Source organism: Geospiza fortis, unplaced genomic scaffold (assembly GCF_000277835.1).
Source record: "Geospiza fortis unplaced genomic scaffold, GeoFor_1.0 scaffold403, whole genome shotgun sequence".
Classification (NCBI taxonomy): Eukaryota; Metazoa; Chordata; class Aves; order Passeriformes; family Thraupidae; genus Geospiza; species Geospiza fortis.
Window position 1 is genome coordinate 4,728,013 of NW_005054336.1, and position 21,865 is coordinate 4,749,877.

The 21,865-nt window shown below is 37.0% G+C and overlaps 1 protein-coding gene across 1 annotated transcript in view; it reads left to right on the forward strand.

Annotated features, from left to right (window-relative positions):
• The window catches only part of SNX7 (sorting nexin 7), a 21,897-nt gene extending 486 nt beyond the window's left edge, over positions 1 to 21,411 (forward strand). The window contains exons 2-8 of the mRNA XM_031057855.1: positions 1,488 to 1,598; positions 1,990 to 2,154; positions 3,110 to 3,311; positions 5,187 to 5,386; positions 8,731 to 8,817; positions 13,090 to 13,242; positions 21,018 to 21,411. Coding sequence (XP_030913715.1) covers positions 1,488 to 1,598; positions 1,990 to 2,154; positions 3,110 to 3,311; positions 5,187 to 5,386; positions 8,731 to 8,817; positions 13,090 to 13,242; positions 21,018 to 21,098 — 999 coding nt within the window. The 3' untranslated portion in view covers positions 21,099 to 21,411. The remainder of the gene's footprint in view (positions 1 to 1,487; positions 1,599 to 1,989; positions 2,155 to 3,109; positions 3,312 to 5,186; positions 5,387 to 8,730; positions 8,818 to 13,089; positions 13,243 to 21,017) is intronic.
• Positions 21,412 to 21,865: the final 454 nt, after the last annotated feature.

Consider the following 21,865-nt stretch of genomic DNA (forward strand, 5'->3'; position numbering starts at 1 on the left):
TGTATTAGCACAAGTATTGATGACTTTTGGATAACTTACAGGCTACCAGTCTTATATTTTGCATAAACATTATCTCCTACAATCTTTATGTTCAATCTTTTTTATTTGCATCCATTAACACATGGGTGTTTGCTTCCCATGTACAGTTGCATGTGATTTCTGGGGAAACTGCCACAATTCTCTAATGAAAAAGTAGTATTAGGAAACAATTAACTGTATTTTTAGTTGTCCTGAATGCAACTTATTTACAGAAAATAAGGAAGAAAGTCAGCCTTGTGAGACCAGCCAGATCTTCTGAGATTACCAGTAAATATTCTGCTGGCTCCATTTTGAGAATTGCACTGTTAATTTATTTTACTTCGAGTTCTTTTTAAAATATTCATTTAAAAGCATATTTTCAAATGGGAATTATTCATCTTTAAATAAGATATATCAATTCCTCATAAAATATTTAATGAGTAGGAAGAGAGCTATCTTTGTTATGTTGCTAGCAGTAATTTTCACTTTATGCCTCTTTCTGTAGACGAAAGAACATTTTTTTCTTCAGGCAAGTATGAAAGGGCTGTAAGTTGCATTGGTCTTGCTTTTTTATCTCTTCTATCCTTTCTTATCATATTTAATTTGGAGTGCTGGTTGTTGATGATAAAGTAATAGCATTCCTCCCACACACCTTGAAAATTTTTTATTCAACCCTCAAAAATGTTTGGCTTACCAAAAGCATGTTTTGAGGTTTTTAGAATTTACTTGCATCACCTTATAAATCTCTGTGCAACAAAGAATGCTAAAAAGCACATGTTAATGAAAACATGGGCTCTTTGTGGCTTGCCTCCAGAAGACAGCACATGGTAAAATAAATCTCAGGGTCTGACAATTTTTTAATCTGTAATAAGCATATTTTGTAGGCATTAAAGGTTTGATGGCAAATTCTAACAGGGGGCTGCAAAACTGGAATCAATGATAGGCTGCAAAATCCATTAAGCAGTGCAGGAAGTGTTATTGCTGTGATATGCTGAAATTTTCATGTTTTGAATGTGGGGATTATTGAGTAATGTCACAAGGACGTTTGTCAGCTCTTTGGGCTTTGTTCAGAGTGCTATAAAATGGACTTTCCTCACTTATAGATTACTAATCACTTTAAGAGAAGTGCCCAAAGTAACATACATAACTGTGATTGCTGAAAGAAAAATGCCACACTAAAGTAATTATGGCAATAATTTGGAAACATTGTGGTAAGATAACCATTATATGTCACTGCACAAAGTGCAGCTTAGTGCTTTTTTCCCCCCAATAGAACTTTGATTTCTTGCTGAAATACAATGTGTTAAGTCTTCAAAGAGTTGATCATTGTTCTTTAACATAACAGCAAACTAGTAACAGAGACCAAATAGAATGTATGCATTCCCTCAAGTACTCAGTTTTCTCCAAAATCTAAAATTTTTTTTCTGGTATTCTAACCTAAGCCTGTTTTTTCTGCTTTTTGTTTTCAGACTACCCGTGGTGAATTTGACTCCAGTGAATATGAAGTCCGAAGACGATACCAGGATTTCCTTTGGTTGAAGAGCAAACTTGAAGAAGCACATCCAACACTGATCATTCCTGTTTGTTTGCTAAAACTTAAGTTATCTTTCTTTGTTTGTAAGATGGCTCCAGTTTTATACAGAGATGTTTGAGGTCTTTCTTCAGCTTCTGAAGTTTCACAAATATTAAGCCAACCTATTTTCCTTAGCTTTATATGTATGTGACAAAAATCACATAAAGGTATTTCTTAGGTTAATTTGCAGTAATTTATGTCCTTTCTTAGTTGTACTTGTGTACACTGTATATTACAAGAAAAATTGTATACCTTAGTTGAATATGATAACTTTATATAGCTTTTGGGTTGTTGCATGGTGGATTTTACAAGGTATACCTATGTTTTTTAGAAGAGCTGTTATAGTACTCCAAATATTATGCAAATTATACAATATATTTCTTCTTTTTTTTCCTTAGCCATTGCCTGAAAAATTCATAATGAAGGGAATGGTGGAACGATTTAGTGATGAATTCATTGAGACTCGAAGAAAAGCTTTACATAAATTTTTGAACCGTATTGCTGATCATCCAACTTTGACTTTTAATGAGGACTTCAAAATTTTTCTTACTGCTCAAGCCTGGGTAAAATGACTTTGTTGTTATTTACAGTTAGGTGAAGCCACATGTTGTGTGAGTAGGGTATATCAGGAGCCTCCCAGGTTCAGTATTCAGCAGTGTCATCCCATGGCCTGTTACAGAAGTGGCAGAAGCAGGCAGGGATTTGTGGAATATTCATAACCTCAGATAACCTTTTCTGTTGGTTTTGGTAATCATGTGGTTTTGTGGTTTTGGTAATCATGACCATAAATGGTGCTGTACCTTCCAAAGTTGTTTTGGTTACTGCATTTTGGATTTTTGCGGCAAATTCATAGCATTTCAACTCTGAATATTTTTTGGTACACATATAAGTTTCCAAGATTATGAGTAAAATAGTGGTACTAGTTAATTATTGTTTTGGCATGGCAATGTCTTCTCCTTCTTTTTTTTTTAAGTTTTACTGATCTCATAGAAGAAAAATACAGGATTTTCCTGTCACATTGTTGCAAAATGTGTCCAGTTGCAAATAGGAGTTTTGTACTCAGAAAAGCCTGCTTCTGAATTTCAGCAAAGGTTATTCTAGCAATGTATAAAAAAAGTTAAAAAAATAGATGGATTACTTCCTCCAGTAGGAGCATTATCTGCTTTTCTCAAAGACTTATTTCTTCAATCATTACCTCTGCTTTCCTGTTCAAAAAGCTAAATTGCAAACTAGCTAGCTCACCCTGAGGAGCAAAGGGATGAAGGTTCTCTGCCATCTTCAGCCATTCTTGCGACACTGTCACACATGGCATGCTTGTGTTTGCTCAGAAGGGCTTAGCTAATACCTGCACAAGACAGGGATGGTTCTGACACTGGTCTAATAATGATAATATTTATACACTAAAAAGACAGAGGTTTACGTATGTAGTTTTGTTTAAAAAAAGCGCATGCTTTTATTTATGGTATTCAGAGAATTAACAAAAGTACCTGGAGTAAAGAGAGTTTGTTCTGTCTTTAGGAACTCTCCTCCCACAAGAAGCAAGGTCCTGGTTTGCTGAGCAGGATGGGACAGACCGTCAGAGCTGTAGCATCCTCAGTAAGAGGAGCAGTTAAAAATCGTCCTGAAATGTTTACAGAAATGAACAATTACGTGGAAACATTTAGTCAGAAAATAAACTTACTAGATAAAATAGCTCATAGGATTTACAAAGAAGAAAGGGGTAAGTAGAAAACATGTATCAGTTTTACTGATTTAAGAAATTTAAAAGTAAATTCGTTTTCATTGTGGCAGGCAAAATACCCTTTCCAGGAAAAAGGGAGATGTTTTTATTGTGTTTTTCTTTCTGGTCATGTTTTTGACAGACCTTCAAGTTTGAATAATTTTTTAATAGGAAGAGTTTTAACATGTCATTCAGCTGCTTATGAGGAACTTAGAAGAATATTTTAACATGTGCTTTTTGGAAAGCTGCATGACCTTTGGTCCTTAACTTCCAAGGGAATGTACAGTTTTCTGTGCAATCTCATAGTAACACAAGGCTGTCTTGATTCTAGGTTTCTAAACTTTGTTTAGTTTTGTTCTGCACCTTTTTTCCATTGACAAAGTAGATTTTAATTTTTTAATAGCTTTACTATTTAATAGTTGGCCATAATTTTTGTCATGGTAAGAGTTTTCTCAAGAAGGATGGGTTAATCTGAATTTTTTCCTTAAGTAAGAGCAGTTCACACATCTAGTTGGAATGCTAAGTTACTGACTTTCCTGAAATTCTGAGATGATCCTGATCTCAGACTGCCTGTTCAGTGGCATTTCCACTGGGCAACACTTAAAGTATTTACTTGTCTATATAATATAATTTGAAGAGCTGCACTGTGTTAATAATAACTGAGTCCTAGAGCTTTCTTGTGCAGTACCAGATCTCAGTGTGTCCTCACTGAAGATCTCAGTGTGTCCTCACTGAAAGGGTGTTATAAAAGAAAAATACATGTTGGTGAAAAGAGTAGGAACTCTTTCACTGGAGGGAACAATTGACATTGTTCCCTCCAGTGAAAGTAGCTGTCTGAGCTCTGTAGGTTCAAGGTATCAGTGCCAAAATATTTCTTGGAAAAGCTTAAGAATTTTGACATGCTCCCAAATGTTGCAGGTTATATCTTCTTTCTAGAGTTTCCAAACAACACTTGTCAGAATACTTGTGTGCAGGGCCACACTGTTGTGAATAGGAATTGTTGATAGTTGTGATACAGAGAACATTCCTACTTGCAGTACCTTAACATGGGGTTCTTGATTACATCTTCTGTAGAGGGTTTTTATTGTCCAAATAATCCCAAAGTAAACATTACACTCTTTATGCCACATGGCTGCTTTCATCTTTCTTAGGACATTTCTTCATTTGTCACAATTTAGTAGTGACAAAATTGCATTTTCAATGCATGACCAATGTGTTCACAGTCTCCTCCTGTGAACTGCAGCTTGCCCATGTTTAGCCCTACCAAATTGCACAGTGATTTCTGGGCCTTCTCCGTTTATGGATTATCACTTGGTCTAGAAACATAAGAGAAGTAATTAATAAGATATCTCTGTATTTAAATTAATAAAAACTACTGAATGAGATACCTGCTGAGCAGGAGTGAACTTCAGTGCTTCTTCTGAAGCTTTTGGGATATAACAAAGCTTCTAGTTTCAATAACTGAGACTGTATTTGGAACATTACTGTTACCAAGAAGCAGAGGAATTCAGGGCAGTAGAAGTCATCAAGTCAGACCAGCAGCCGTGGCTCTTGTTGCTCTGTATGGAGACAGTGTAAAGTAATGCAGGTCATTGGTGTCTGAATGCAGCTCATCAGGTCTGCCTGAATATTTGTGTCATTGTGAAATGTGTGGGGCACTTTGGCTGATAAATTTCTCAAAGCTACTTAAATAAAATACATTAATTGATTAGTTTATTCATAAACAGTGAACTGGAGTTTGCCTATCCTGGTCGTTTGAGCAAATTTAAAATTAGCTCCAGTCTCTTGCTTGGTTCACAGTAAATACAGAGTTGCAATTAGTATCACTTAGAGCTCTGTTAATGAAGAATAATAGGTGTATCTGTTCCTTTTAAGACTACTGTAATGAAATGAAGGAGTACGGCCCCATCCACACGCTGTGGTCGGCGTCGGAGGACGCCATAGGCGACTCCTTGAAGGGCCTGGCCGGCTGCATCGAGTGCTGCTGCAGGGCTACGGAGAGGAGAATGGCAGGGCTCTCAGAGCACCTGCTGCCCATGCTGCATGAGTACATTCTCTACAGTGAAATTCTCATGGTAAGCTTTCCTGAAGGACTCCTTATGCTCAGTATAAAATTTGACTTAGTACAGTGACCATGTCCAGGAAAGAATTTGTAGCTGATGAAAATGACTTCACAGTCCCTGTATTTACTCAGTACAAAGCATGCACAGTATATGATACCTGTCCATTATACTGGGGAATCTGATTGGTCCTGATTCTCATGCTAATCAGGCAAGAGGTGCCCCTTCCAAATAAGAAGAGTCTGATAGTTTTGCCTGACAGGCAGCCATGGGTAACTGTGCTAGGGTGTCTAGTTTTGTCATCTTCAGTGAGTTCTGCATTGTAGCAGTGAGGGTTTGGGAACAGCAGTTCAGAAAGACCTTCCCTGACACTGCCAAAATATGAACTCATTGAGTAACAGATTGTGTGTGGGAAAAGGAGTGGAGAGGTTTTTCCCTTTCTAGGAGCTCTTCCTAAGTATGTTTTCTTTTTCCTGAACAGCTGGGAACTTCCAGTCCCTGCACCATTATATAAGCATGTGTTAGTCTTTGCCATAAGCTACTGCTCTCGGTTCCCTTTATGTATGTATTTTGCTTACACTTGGAGAGGATGTAAAAAATCAGACTCCAGAGTTGATACAGTCAGTGCTGGTGGATAATCAACATAATAAAGTAACTGAATTCAGTATGTCATAATTCCCACTTTTCTGCCTACAGAAAGCAGAACGTGTGCAAACCCCTCTTTGTCTAGGCTTTGAGCAATGCCAGCTGCAGAATCTGTTGTGTTACTGCTGGGAACCCAGCTCCTGCTGCAGTGGTTTCTGGGTAGGGGCTGCAAGAGTCTTACAGTCCATGGGTAGAGCAAGACCCAAGTTAACTGAGCCTTTGGTGGCACTCTGCAGGGTATTGCCACTTTCTCAGTAAGGCTTAGCTACTGAGAGTTAGGATTCCCTGCTGCCATGACTGCTTTCTTTAAAACAAGCTTCACAGAAAAAGGGGCCATACAAAATGTCCTGTATCTCACAGTTCTCATTGTTTTCTGGTAGATGGAGGTAGGTGCTACTTTGCTTAAAGATCTGAAGAGATTACTGTCCTAGCAATTGCAGGTCATCTTCTCCCCCACTTCCAATCTTATTTTTCAGAATTTCTATGTTACACATAAGCAACTGTAGTCTTTATGCTACTGAGGAGATGATGCCTACCCATTGCCTTCTATTTTGCTGCCTAACTCACCCTCACCCTTCCTCAGGCGTTCTGTTTTGTGCAGAGCACAGAAGGATTTCTGGGGACAAGCCCCAGCACGATTACATGGCTCCTCCTGCACACCTTACTGTTGCCCACTGCATTTTTTTTTCTTCTTGTAGCTTTCTTTATGCAGCACTTGGAACACAGTATTAGGCTGCCCTGAGGTCCTGTCCAGTGGAGAAGTCTTCCTTCAGTAGCTCATTCCTGTTCCATAAATGTTCCTTTCCCTTCATTCACCATGGATTTTTATTGTACTTACTGCTTATTTCCCTATTGCACTTTGAAGAGGGCAATGCTAGTCACTAAAATAAAATACCTAAAATACCCTGTGGAAGTCACCCACTAGTAAGCCTTTCAGAGGTGTGTTTAGCCCCTCATTACAGGGACTTTGGTGCAGTGCTGCCAAGATCACTTGCAAATGTGCAGAACAAGGTGTGATCAATGCAATACAATCCTTGTATTTTCCAGTGTTGAAAGTTCAACCTGTAACTAGGAAAAGAGTTGGATTCATAACTAAAATATTTACATCTGGACCAACCCCTTCCTAACTGGCGCACAGAACAATTCTGCTGTCCCTCAGGGTACAAATTACAGCGTTAATTAATTATGGGTCCACATAAAATTATTTGTGGGTTTTGTGGCATGGTACCATTAAGTATTGTACAAAAACCTGTAGAAGTATAATAATATGTTTTAAAGGTGTAGTGCCGTTGTTTGCAATTAGAAGTCAGCACTTGTCAATGTTGCACCTTAATGTTAATTGGTTTTGTCTTATAATTTAAAATGTATGTGTGATAAATATTGCCAAGTTGTCATTAAAAGTTTTAAAAGAGGCAAAAGAAGTAGGAAAAAAGAGAAAACACTTGTATTATGAAGAAAAACTGTTCCAGGTTTTTTTTTTTGCTTCTGTGCTTCCAGATAAATATTTTCTGTATTTATCTAACTGAAAGATTCCAAAGTATTGATAAGCATTCATCTATATTGCTGATTTCTTGCTCAGAAAAGCCCAAAGTCAGATTTACCAGGTTTTTATAGTAATTACCTTGTTCAAAAAGAAACATTGAAGAATTACTTTAAAATTAAGCTCTTAAATTATTCTGTCATGTTTGATAAAGTGCCAAGATTTCAGAGAGAACTCAGTCAAAAAGAGAGCTAGAGAAGGTAGAGCTGCTTGTGCCCTGTGCTGTTTCAACATGCCCTATGCTAGAGGTGAATACTGAACATCTCTGCAGAAGAAGCAGTAAAACCAGTTGTGGCAAGGTAATGTAAAAGAAGATTTTGAGATTTGTAATTATATATGTCCTTTAGTATTTTTTCAAAAATACTAAAGCCTTGCAACACTTCTGCAAGATAAGCATACCTGAGTGTGCTTTTACAGATGAGGAAGCTAAGACAAAGAGACATTTGTAAGGCTTCATCAAGGTCTCAGAGCAAATGAGCATTGGAAATGCTGTTCATGTTTTGTAGCTTAACAAGCAATATTGCTTCCCCTGTCTAATTATTTTTTGACATTATGTTAAAAACCCAATACCTGATAAGATAGTTTCAAAGGAGGTAAAAATTATATATTTTGAAAATAAGCACATATATTAATGGTAGAAAAGCTTTCATTCCTATGATAATTTTATCTGATTTTTCTGATTTGCCAGAACTATATTTGGCACTTACAAAATAATATTAAAGGTTAAAGTCACAATTTCAATAATGCCTTGTATACTATTTCTAGTCATTCTACTTTATTTTGTAAATTTTACTCAAGATACTTCTGTTCACAAGATTTGGCAAACTCATGTTGCTGTTTTTAAATGAATATATTGTAAGTTAAGTTGATACCAAGTAAACTCCTGTAGCAGTTCTGCTCATACAACTGGCAGTGATATTGTGTATGGCAAATTCTTGTGGCACTGATTTTGGATTTAGTAAGATTATTGAAAAACTTGTAAGATAAAATACAGGTATGGAAAAATAAGTCTTCATTATTTAAATTTTTTTCTGATAAAACATATGTCAAAATTATTAAATGGTATCATTCTGTGGTCTTGTTTATCAAATACCAACTTGGTTCATGGTTTTCTGAAAGAGCTAAAATTTGGTGCAGTTTACTTATTTTTTTTTTTTTTTTTTTCCCTACTAAGGGGGTTTTGAAAAGGAGAGACCAAATTCAAGGCGAGCTGGATTCCAAAGTTGATGCTTTAGCCAATAAAAAGACAGAGAAGGATCTGGTAAGTGTTTTCAGAAGGCTGGACTCTTCCAGGCCGTGTTGTAGCAGCAGGAGAGGGATAGAAGGATGCTGTCCTCTGAAGCCAGCAGCTGGGACTGGGGGCTGTCCCCACCTCTGGCAGCTCTTGTGCCAGGCAAAGGCCATCACCAATGGTTTACTCCATCATGAGATGTTTGTACTTGCTTCCAGTAGGATTTTGAAATCAGTTTGCCCAAACTTATTTTTTTCACTGTGTATATGTTTCCATATCTGCATTTACAGCTCGGTAAAGGCTTTGGACACTCGGCTTATCCAGGTGTTCAGATCTTTGCTTTATCTTTCCAACCCCTCTATTTCTTACTAATTTCAGAGAATCTTGTTTTTGAGAGTCTGGTTCTTCTTGCAGTCTCAGAAGAGCAGTAAAACAGATGTCTGTTAGTCTAATCTGATTTTAAAATCCTGTGTTCTCTAATTGAGTGGCAGCTGTATCCTGAAGCCTTTTTCTAGTAAGGATAGTTTGGCAACAGAGAATGGTGTACTGCTACTTTTAACCATTCAAGTGACTTAACTAATTTCTTGGTAATTTTTTTACTATTTTTCCATTTCTATTAAGTGTTGAAATATTTTTCTACCACTTCTAACCAGACTTGTTTCTTAATAAAGGTGGTCATAATACAGATATGTTGTTGGAACAGGTCTCAGACACCAAGTTTGGGTGTATTTGCACATATTTATTCCTAAGCAGAACTCCTGTAGCTTCTAATGATCTCACAGATGTCAGATTGAACTTGTCAGTGCAATCTAGTAGCCAGAAATTTTGCTGACAATGAGTGGCATGAACCCTAATCTCATTTGAAGTACATTTCCACCACAGATAAGGAGTCTCAGACTGTCATTAGACCTGATAAAAGGCTGTGAGATATTTAGCATTGGTCATGGCAAACATTAAATGCTGTACAACAAACACAAGGTTGTACAACAGAAGAATGTAAAACATCCCTAAGGTCAGTGCAGATGAAATAGGCTGAAATTGCAAATTAAACCTTATGGGACATTATGTGAATCAGCTGGGAAAAAAATGTTTTCTTGAGCTGTGTTAGAAACCAGCTGTTTCTGGTGCTGCTACAAAAGTCAAAACCTTGGTTTCTACTCCAAAATTTGGTCCACAAAGGAGGCAGTTATTCAGGGTATGGATGGTTTGAACACTGTGGTTTTGGATGCAGGCTCTAACAGAGAGATTGGGCCCAACTTTGGTACCTCCTGCTTAACCAGACATTTCTTACCTCCAGAGCTGTGGCTGGAAAGATAGTGGGATATGCTGCTCCATGATTCCCTCACTCCATCCTGAAGGTTACACAGTAATGCTAGTGTATGGTTTGGGCATTTTTAACAGTTTTAGTCTTGCCAGTAGGGCTGATAATAATTCTGAAAAAAAGGTTAGTATTAATGTGCTCTGACAGAGCAAGATAAGCATTAAATTTCAACTTAAGGATTCTAGTGTTCAGGCTTGAAACTGGGTAGTAAAGAGATGAAATGCTGAATCTATTACATTCTGAATATATTTTGTGTTTTAACTCCAGGCTAACAAGGGGTTAGTATCACCAAGCTGTAAGATTAATTCACACAGCAGGTAGAAATTTGTGCTATTTTGCATAGTGAGATGGTGTAAAATACTGTGTCACCATAATTGTAATTTGGCTATTGGGCCATGTCTCCTTGGCTACAGTCACACAGTCCATGTCTGGCAGCACTCTGCCCTAGCAATGCCTGGCTCCCACCTTCCTGAGCTCTGGTCCCATGGCTGATTAGTGCTGTGCTGGCCTCTGGCCGTCACTGGTGGGAGATTTCATTTCTCACACTGGCTGCCTCTGTGAGATCCATGTAAGAAAATGGATTCAGAATCCTGTTTAATTTGCAGGATCATTTGTAACAATTTACACCTTGTAAATGAGGAACACACTAGGTGTGTTTTGGCTTGGACTTAACAAAACCTAGATGTTTTTGTTAAGTCCAAGCTATTCTTCTTTAATTTCTGCTGTCAGGGCAGCTAAAGAGAGTAGCATTGTTGGGTTTTTTCAGTTTTGAAGAAGTAGACCTTGGATGTGTCTACTTGACAAGGTGACATGTGGCATAATGCTGCCTTTAGACCGTAAGTCCAATCCCCGCCTTAGTACAACATGTGGTTTCTTTGGGGTTTTAGAGTGGGATGGTTAAATTGCATATCCAGGCAGAGTTGTATAACAGAGTCTGCCTGTCCATATCATGTTCTGACTACAGTATGGAAGAATTTTGTAGTTCCTAGAAAAGGGTAGACAAAACCAAACTGTAAAATAACTTAAAGTTCTAAAGTTGTAAAGACTGAGGTAAGGGGAAGCTGCTGCAGACGGGACTTCTAAGTCAGAGAAGTTCTTTATGTGTGTAGACTAGTGTATTCCTACATTGGAACTTTTTTTTTGCAAAAGCAGAGAATGGATTCAACTGCCTTTCCTACTCTAAATCATCTTTAAAATGTCATTATTTTCAGTATTCTGTGCACACCCATTTTTTGGTATATGAAGGAAAGGCAATTAGCATGGAACATGGTCAAAATACCAAATCCAGTTGTCTGTAATTCCTTTAAAGGTAATCCCCCGACATTTAAACTGTGGATTAGCCTTTTCATTTTGAATGCAGTGTTAATAGTTGAAATTATCCTTGTCTGTAGCTTGATTAGTGGTTTGGTCAGATAACTGAACTTGGGCTTTTCAGTAAAGTAGAAATAATTTTTTTTCCATTTGTTCCTCATTAGTAACCAGCATGTCATTAACCTAGAAGTCTGGCAAAGAAAATCAGTGTGGAAATCAAATCTAACTAAAAATGTTTGTTATTGGCTGTGGATAACATCAATTCAGATGAAATTCTCAGTTTTACTAGCTGAGGACTTCTTGGCTTCTTTAAGAGCAGAATGGGATCCAGGTTCTCTGACCCTTTCAGGTAGTCTTTGATGATTCAGGTTGTGTCTGATGGCAGCATCACTGCTGTTGCACTCAATCACTGTTCTCCCTTGCATGGTCCAAGCTGGAGGCTGTGCACCCAGGCTTTCCATGTTTTGCTCTGAGTTCTGATGTTTCTGTGTTCTACCAGGAGCATATGCATTCCTTTAAAATCCTGGAAGTTAGTCCTGGAATCCTGAACTTCCTATCAATTAAAACACCAGCTCTGCAGAAAGCAAAAGTAGCTATCCCACTTTACACAGGTGTGGTATGAGGAGGAAACTATTTGCTTTATGGCAGAATATAAGGACAAAGAAGAAATGTACAGAGACTGAGTTGCAATAGAAGCAATTCAAGGAATTAAGTTTTCCTGCTTGATGTTCCTTATTTTGGTGGTGTTTGTGCCTGCCTTCCCTCCTGCTGCAGACAGTGGCTCTGCAGTCCCAGCAGGGGATTTTGCACTGCAGCCACAGATCTGCCTCATTCTGTAACCTGGTGCCAGCCAGAACAGACACAGCTGATGAGTAAATGACAATAGGTAACCAAATTACTGAGAAGACCAGAAAAACTCATTAAAGAGAGAGCTGCTGTCCACTTACTCCCGTTAGCTGGCAAGTCATCTTGTGCATCCACAGTAACTAGAAGCAAGTAATGTCTGTAGAGTAGCCCTCAAAGTTTTGGGTCCTGGATTGCTGTGAAAGAGTTTCTTCTCTGTAGAAGTCCTTTCATTTAATTTCTTTCTCTGCTTTTTTCTTCTCTGTAGAAGTCCTTTCATTTAATTTCTTCTCTGTATTTCTTTTTCCCTCATATGGTCACACACAGTTCCGCAAGAAAAGATGGTAATGTGACAGGCAAGAAATCAGAAAGTTTGTGATTTTGATTTCTGCTGTCTTTTCCCCATTCTGTTTTCTCCTGTTATCAAATATTCTGACAGGATTTTCTCAATTTTCCTTGCCAAATCTAATTTGTACAATTGATTCTGCTTCAGTAAAGTCCTCTATATATTTCTTTTTTGATGCATTAATGTCAAGTGCTAGTGAAGAGGTGCCAGAGTCTGTAATTCTCTCAGTGAAGAAATATATCTCCAGGAACGCTTTCATTCTAGTCTATATATTTTCTGTTATTAATATTTCAGAAATTGTAGTGAGTTATTAATTAAGAATTAATTTTAAATTTATCCCTGGGGAAAGACTTTTTTTGCTAAGTTAAATACCAACTTTGGTTCTGCAGTTCTCTTCGTCTCCACTACAGTCAATTGATTTAAATAATTTTGAAAATGATTATTTTCCTAATATTTTTTAATGTTTAAAATTAATATTTAGTTCTCAGAAGAGATTGGGAAACTTGAAGACAAAGTTGAACGTGCCAATAATGCTCTGAAAGCGGATTGGGACAGATGGAAGCAGAACATGCAGTGGGATATGAGATCGACATTCACAAATGTGGCTGAGAATAATCTCCGTTACTATGAAGAGGTAAAATTCTTTCTCACAAAAATGTTATTTTTCCATTATTTCAGAGAAGTCCATGAGTTATCTGTAAAGAGGAATTTTTCCATTTTAGTTCAAATATTTGGTAACTTTGGAATCAGTTTCTGTGGGAATAGTGGGGCAGTTATCCTTAATTTGACAGATTTCAAGCAGAATATATTTTATTGTGCCCAAGTCGTTGATCCTGAGTTCATCATCGACAGAGGGCACTCTTGTTTTACTAACCACAACAACTTGGAACATGATTTTTGGTTCAGTGTCAGCTGCTATATTTCAGTTTGGAAACATTTTGCTGTGAGAGCATGAAGAAGCCCTCTGGAAGGCTCAGACCTGTATGAGGAAAACATTTAAGTGTGATTCCATCAGATTTTTATTTTCAGCTCAAATGCCTCAGGTAATATTCTTGGTAAGAATTTCCAAGAATATATGCTAGGAAGGAGAATTTGAAAACATATAACAAAATACATTGAGCATTCGGTGAAGTTTCCTCATGGGGAACACCATGTTGATTGAAATGCACATTTTGAAAATATCCCAGATGTCTTGAAGGTTTTAAAATAATTTCTCCTTACTTTTGGGGGAAAAAAATGGAATGCACTGAGCTATCTATTAATCATAAATTAGTCATTTTCACAGATATATTTTGGTATCTGTAACTTTAGTCCTGTAGTCTGATCCTTTCATGGATTGCACATTAGCCATTGGCAGTGCTCTGATTTTACAAATCATTTTGTTAAAACATAATTGAAAAGACAGAGCTCTTGATCATCAAGTCTAATTAATTAACATGCAGTCTGTGAGATGCATGGACATTGACAATCTGTTGTTACATATTAAGATCAAAATATTTTCAGAAATCGGGCAGCAAGCTTTTGGCATCCTCTAACATTGTCTTCATTTATTGATGGTCTCTGACTTCTATAGCAGCAATATGTATGTTAAAACAATGCTGAATATGTTAGAATATTTTCTTTGTGAATGATTAGCTAAAATATAAAAATAATTATTTGGTTCTTTTTTCCTGTTTAGAAATGGTTTTTTGCTGGATTAGAAGTTTAATCCAGAGCACCAAAGCACATATTGTACATTAAATTACTGTTCTTAAGCCACAAACTGTATAAAATTATTCAGCTGTCTCTGTAACTGCCAGAGGTTCTTAAATAGCCTCTGAAATACCAAACAAGTTGGTTTATACTGAGGCACAATCTTATGTTGGTGCTTTTCTTGAATAATGAAATCTTCATTAAATGGTTTTGCTGTTACATCTTTGTAGATCTACATATTAGAAAAAGCACCTTATCTTACTACAGCAGTTGCAATAATAAGTAACATTGTGCTAACTCTATCACTCCTTGTTTGCAAAGTAAGAGCTTACCAATTCCGTTCTGTTTTGTCAGAAAATCATTATCTAATCATGATATTCAAAGGAACGTGATAAAGTTAATATTTTGATTGGGAGTTTTCACCTAAAATTTGTTTATTTAAGACCCATGGTTAATGGTGATGGTTAATTATTAGAGAAGTGATTACTGATTACTATCAGAGGCCTGTGTATCTCAAACTACAACTGTATACTCCAGAAAGCAGCAGGAAAAGAAGCTCTGGCATCTGCTTCTGCTGTTGGGGAGTGAAGCTTCAGGAAGGCAATCTCAGAAACCTGAGAAGCAGAATATTATTTTTATGCTTTCAGTAGGAAAGAGAATCTAACCTTAAATGTAATAGTTTGAGTCTGACTCATTAAACTCATGCGCAAACACAGTGTCTCTTACAGTGTTTTTCACTTTTTCAGTTATTACTTGCTTCATTAGCATTCTTTCACATGTCTGAAGTTACTCATTCAGACTTTTGATGCACCATTTGATGCTTACTAAGCCTTTTCTTGCTGTAACATCCCTGATGTTATTTCCTGTCTTTTCTCTTCCCCAAAGCATGATCTGTGCATTTTCCCAGGCACCATGGATGCTGTGAACGTGATTCAGTTGCCCAGTTCTTCTGTCCAGCTCCTATGAGGAATCATCTCCTGCTTTCTAACTTAGTCCCTACCTGCTTCTCATCCTTTCCACAACTTCCCCCACCCCTCAGTTAAACTATTTGTGCCTCTCCATGAGCAGTGTCCCATTCTCTTCTCTACAGCAGCATTTCACTGTGCTTCTCATTATTTCTCTTGCTGACTGCATTTCCCAGGCACACAACCAAAGAGGGAGTCATTTCTGGCCACATTCTCTGCAGCCCTTAAATTTTGGGGACCACAAGTACTGAGAGACAGGCATCTTGCATTTTCTCATGGCTGCTGCAGTAGAGAATGCAGCCCTTCAAAACTGTATAAACACAAGCCAGTGTAGTCCAACACAACACAGCAGCATGTCAAAGTACATGAGAATTTCCAAAATGTTATTTCATCTTTGTCACAATGGGCAAAGAATATGACCTTATGTTTGTTTGGGTTTTACTTTAATTGTAGTTGCCTCCTAAGGATTCTGCTGTCAACTTGTCAAGCATCACTTAGCTAGCACAAGAGTATCTCTTGCTTAAGCTGAATTAATGTTCAATGAATTAAATGTTACTCTAAAGTGTTACCTGTAGTTATGTTTCTCCAGATTTACAATTTAGAAGTTATTCCTGTAGTCTTCCAGTTCGCTGGCTATCTGCATTTATTAACCTTGAATAAGAAGTGTTCCTTTGTTTCTACAGCTGTTTTGTGTCTCTCAATGCTGTGGTAACAAAGACGTGAATAAAATCCCAGTGTTGAAGATTTACAGGGTGCTCCTGTGCAGGCCTGTGAAAAGGAAAGCTTTCAATTTATAATGTGCAAGCTTTGTTATAATATATTTAAAATCATTTAGGAGCCAAGAATTACCATGACTGACCAATCATTTGGTATTCCTGTAGCTGGTCTAAGTCGTTCATACAGTTCTGTACTTCCTTTCCTCTGGAAAAGAATTGAATAGATCCTTAAGTCTCTCTGTATTCCACAAAGTCTTAAATCCAAAATAATATCGTACTTACAATGACAGTAAATACATTGCTAGAATAAGGAGGACTTTCTGAAAGAAAATGAAAAGGTTTTAGTTTTTAAAAGTTCATCAATTTACTTCTATTTTTGAAGTAAATAGCATTGATTCAGCAGGTGTTAACACTGTACCATTTATTTGGTTCCTTTTCACTGGGCCTTAGGCATGACACCATTGTCTGACAGCTTAGTCCAAAAGAGGTATCTGCCAAACAGCTGGAGTCACAAACTGTCCACAGGGTGGAGCTTTCATCTGAGGAACTGTCACCATGAATATTTTCAAAAATTTAGAAATAGATATTCTAAAGATGCAGCATCACTAAATCCAAAGCAGGATACAGAGTTAGTGGTGGTGCTGGCACTGTTACTTAACTGGCAGGTTTGAAGTGTTGCTGCTGCAGACAAGCAGAACCAAACCAGGCACTGTTGAACTCAAAGAGCAGAACCAATTAAACATATGCTAAATATTTCATTGTTCCTCATGTGTTTAGTATAGCTAGTACATCTGCAGCCAATGAATTTTGGCAACTTACTCTTTTTAGGAAAACCACCATAATAAGTGGCTAGGTTACAGCCCAACCCAAAGACTAGTTATACATTGTAAATCCAGCAAATATACCAGAGTTTGGGTTTCCACTGCTTGTTGGGTACTCCAGGAAATGCAGACAGATTGGTGTTTTTTCCTAAAATGGGATGACAGTTTTGGCATTGAAAGAATGTGTTTTCTCTTGAGCATGGATGAACCTTTGTTTTAAAGCATAGCATTTGATTTTATTTATTGCATGGGAAATTAATCCTTGAATCTTAATCAGATAATTAGCTACCTTTGATATAGTCAGATTCTTGTTGGTATTGGCACACCTTACTATTTTTCAAAAAAATTAAATAATTTCCTGATTTTCTTAAGTTTTTTAAGCATAATTCAGTATATTTCTGTGACCTACATTGTTTACAAGCATAAATTGATCCAAAAGATTCATTAGGGCAAAGCAATACTTGTTCCCCATTACAGCAACTTCCCTCTAACTCCAAAGCCCTTATGTACATCTCAGTCATGTAAAACCTGTAGAGAAATAGATGAGATTTGTTATTTGCCCTGGAGGCCTCTGTAGTGATGCATTTAAGCAGCCATTTGGTTGTGTAGCAGAAAGTTGGCTGCTCCTACTCCTGTCCTACCTTAGCCATGCCTGGGAGTTCAGCTGCCAAACTTCACGAGATTTTCAAAAGCTCCCTGTCTTGGCCTGTTTATCCCTGTGCATGTTGCTTCAAAGGCAGATCCATCTTTGAACCCTCATTCACTTCAGCCTTTAAAATTTTTTTAAAATAATTTTGGGAAGATATTTTTTGGAGTGAGAACTGCTATTTCTCTGCGGTCTAGTTTTTGTTCCCCTGCACACAGAAATCATGAAAATACTTTCAGACACAAGACTTCATTTTCAGATTCTACTCCAAAAAATTCCATCATAATTGCTATTTTTAAGGTATCAGCCACGGATAACTGGGAACTGGAACAGAAATGCACATGGCATGTGACACACTGCTTCTGCTAGCATACTTGCTACATGTTCAATTTTTATATCTCCTTTTTCATTATATATGCAATTATACTATATGAAAAACTTTTTGCTACTTTTTCTAAGAATGATATGTTGCAGAATAGATATGTGTCCTCCAGTAGTAATCAGAATATGTTAGGTAAAGTAGCCTTATTTAAGTTCTTGCTATTTCATTTTGTGTATTTAGGCTTTTTTATGTTTTCCATTGGGCTTTTACAAGTAATTGGATTATGAATTTCAATCCTGTGCAAACACATTTAATTTCCTCTGTTTGGATTTTCTGGTTTTTTTTTTCATTTCTGTCTCCTTTGTGAAAACTGGCTGATCCTCTATTTTGATCTCCATTTTCAACCTCCCAGGAGAATGGAGTAAAATCATTTGGTAATAATGTTGAAGTATACATCACTAACAAAATGTCGTTTATGCAGTTCATGCTTCACAATGTGAAAAGCTTGAGCCTAAGGCACAGGGACCTAGTTTTGTTTTGGTGTGGTTAATTATAAAATTTGTCAGCTGTAGGAGCACTGTGATGTCTGACAGTGAAATGAGCCACCATTGCTCTTACATTTCGAAAAATGTGTTTTGGTTATATAAACAGGGATAAATTATAAGCTGAATAACTTGTGTGAAAAAAATGCTTTGCATTTTTGTCTGGACAGACTTGAGTAGATCATATCTATCTATCTGGTTAAGCTATGTATTATGATTGCATTTTAACATGTGCAGCTTGGCTCCATGTTGCAAAGATAACACAAAGCCATTTTTACATTGCAGCCAATGCTGATACATGTATTTTAATTCACATTACTGAAATTGTTGAATAACAAAACTTACATGGTAATTCATTTAAACTGTGGTTCAGAAAAAAAAAATCTGTCATTGCCAATGAAAGACTCTTCAAGAAAAAGTGATGTTTTCTTGTACCACACCTAGAAAAAGCTTAGAAAAACAGCTGTCCCTTGCAGCTTTCTAGGACGGTGATCCAGGCTGGGCTCTAACAAACAGAAATTGAGGAGTTTGAGTGCCACAGTGAAGACACATTGCTAACAGCTGCCTCACTGACATTTCAAAACCAAGAGGCCACATTCCAGCTCAAGCCTCTCAGATAGACTCAGCTGCCACAGTGTCACATGAAGTAGGGGAGAATCTAATGATCAAACTTAAAGGCTTTATAAAAAAGGTCAAAAAGACCTTTTAAATCAGAAATCAGTTTTCAACACTTGTAGTTCACTGTTCAGGCTGGCAGTATCTTCACTGTTTCTACCTGGTGTACCATTTCAAAATAACATTTCTCCAAAAAGTCAATGAAGAAAGCAGATTTCCACATGAATCTTATCCTGTTAGTCCTCTCTTTTCACAGTAATTCAGACCTTAGATACACTGTGAACAGTAGCATAATGTTGTGTGCAAGAGCAGCAGAAGTTACTTGGGGCTTTTGTCAGCAAGATCTGAAGAGAAAGACTGGGGCAGTAAATTCATGGTATCCATAGTCTAGGGGACAAAATGTGAATAACAGGAATGATCTCGTGCCTGACAATATCCAAAAAACGCTACAAAAATAAGCTCATGCTTTTTTTTGTGATCTTTCAGTTCAGTTGGCTTGAGGTTTTAACTGCTCTCATGTTCTTGAAGACCCACTTGTTCTACTTTCTTACATCTTTAGAGACAAAGCTACTGCTTTTTTTTGGTTAATTTTATCACTCTTAATTTTATGGGTAACCCTGGTTCTGTATCCTTGAATCATCATGGATTCCCCCAGCTCCAGTCATCCTGTGTGTATTCTTTTTCTTTTTGAGCTTATATTTAACATTATCAGATCCTCCCACTCATCTGCTTACACACAGACATGCAGTTATACCAGGACCTGGCTCTTCAGTGTAGTATGATTAAATCTCCATATTTCATGGCAGAGTTTGGAAGTCATTCACAAGAAATGTCTAATGGAGTTAGGTGGCTGCAGGTTCAAGCAGGGTCATTTTCATGTCTCCTAAGCAATGACTGATGGATACAGGTGTTTCAATGACCTGGCCTTAGAAGGTTGCTGTGGCTTGAATAGTTGGTGGCAAAAGATTTCAGTTAGGAAATAACACTGTTTTCAGGGTACTGATTTAATTCAAAGTTCAGGTAAATGGAGTGTGCTGTCCAGGTTTTAATATATATTTCCTGGGAATTTTCAATAGACTTATTTATGGTGCATAATAAAGATTCTTCATGGAAAAAAAACTCTGTAGAGGAAGTAGTAAATCAGCTGCATTGTCAAGAACAATAGGTATGAATGTATAAGTCAAAATTTTGTAAGAACATTTCCATTTCAAGGGGTTTTTTTCAATAGCATCAGAACAAGGAAATTACTGCAGCAATTTGCCTGTCCTGTTCTACTGACAGACTTGAAATAGTAGAAACCTGATGCTTTGGGTAACAAGCATCAACTCACTGCAGGTTACCTTGTGACAGCCTTGCCATGGCTCTCAACAATAATTTCTGATTTAGAATGGTTTGCCAAGCTGCCAACATTCATTTAAGCTAAATTGAACCAAAGTAATTGGGGGGGTTTTGTTGGTTTTCTGGTTTTTTCATTTTACTGCCTGCAGAATTGATGCTTCAGATAAAAAAAATAGTTTTTACAATTGTAAATACATTTTTCCATAAGCCGAGAAATACCACTTATAAGGATAACAATTTCCCTACTCCTAGCCTATGCCTTTCTGGTTCTATTTCTTTCCCATTACTCTGGGGGAAAATGAATTCTCTCCTTATTTAGAAAAAAAAATGGTTTAATTTAACTTGGAAGGAAAATTGGGTATACATTAGGAATCCACAGAGATTACAAGGGAACAGTGCCTGACAATGTGCTTTCTATTTGGAAGAGATCTTTGCCTGTAACTAAAAGGAGAGATTAAAGAAGAGCATAATTAATGTTAGCATCTTCCATGCTACAATATACAATTACAGTGCTCACAGTGTGTGCCTGTCATTATGTAAAATTGACCTTTACAGCTCACTCAGCATGTTAGCTAACATTTTGCATTTTGAGCTGCCTAGGAAACCGTATTTTGCTCTTACCATGGTCCTACAAAAGCAGCTTGTGACAATGTGTGTGTATTCTGCTATTTTTTTAATTCTCTTTCTCCTTGGCTAACAGTTCACAGAAATCTCTCTGTTGTACTCACATGTGTGTGTTTGGTTTTTTTAAGTGCCTTGCTACGTGGGAGTCCTTCCTAGCATCTCAAACAGTGGATCTTCGTGTGGATGAAGATTCTGAAGACAGGCCTTGAGAAATATTTCTGCTTGATCTCTGCCTATTCCATGCAGTTTCTCCCAACCAAAGTGCTTTATATGAGATCAATATATTATTAAATTTAACTGTTAAAATCAGTGAAATGCAGGAAACCAGCTTATTGTACACTCAGGTATTCTAGTCCTGAAATACATCTTGAAACATGCTATATATTGCTTTATATTGCTTAGCTCTGATTTTACATATTTTTATGCATTTGCATACAATTGTTTTCATAAATATTGTGTAATTTTGATATAAAATATTTTAAATATGTAAAAATAGCTCCATTTTAATAAAAAGTTGACTAAGGAAAGTTTGTCATCAGTGTGTATCCTTGTCTTTTTAGAAGTATTCTCATATTCTAGCATGCTTCTTAGATTCTCTTTCTTGAGTAATTTCTTGTACTTACAGAATTATGTCATGTAGTCCTCAAGGACTACTACTTTAGTATTATTTTAATAGATCTTTCTAGTTGCCCAATGGCAACATAGGACATAAAGATGCCAAACATGTTCTGTGAGATTAATGCTGCTTTAAAGTGTTGATAATTTAGTTTTCAGTTTGCATTATTTACATGTTTGTTAGACATCTTCAGTTTGACATTTTTTAAAGGATAAAGAAAAAAGTGACAGTTCATGAAACACTGTTTATACAGTGATACCATTAGTCACCGCACTGATCCTGCCAACACAAGAACTTCCATTTGGAGTTTGCAGGGTGAAACCTGCTCCCATGGCTGACACTCCTGTAATCCTCAACTTC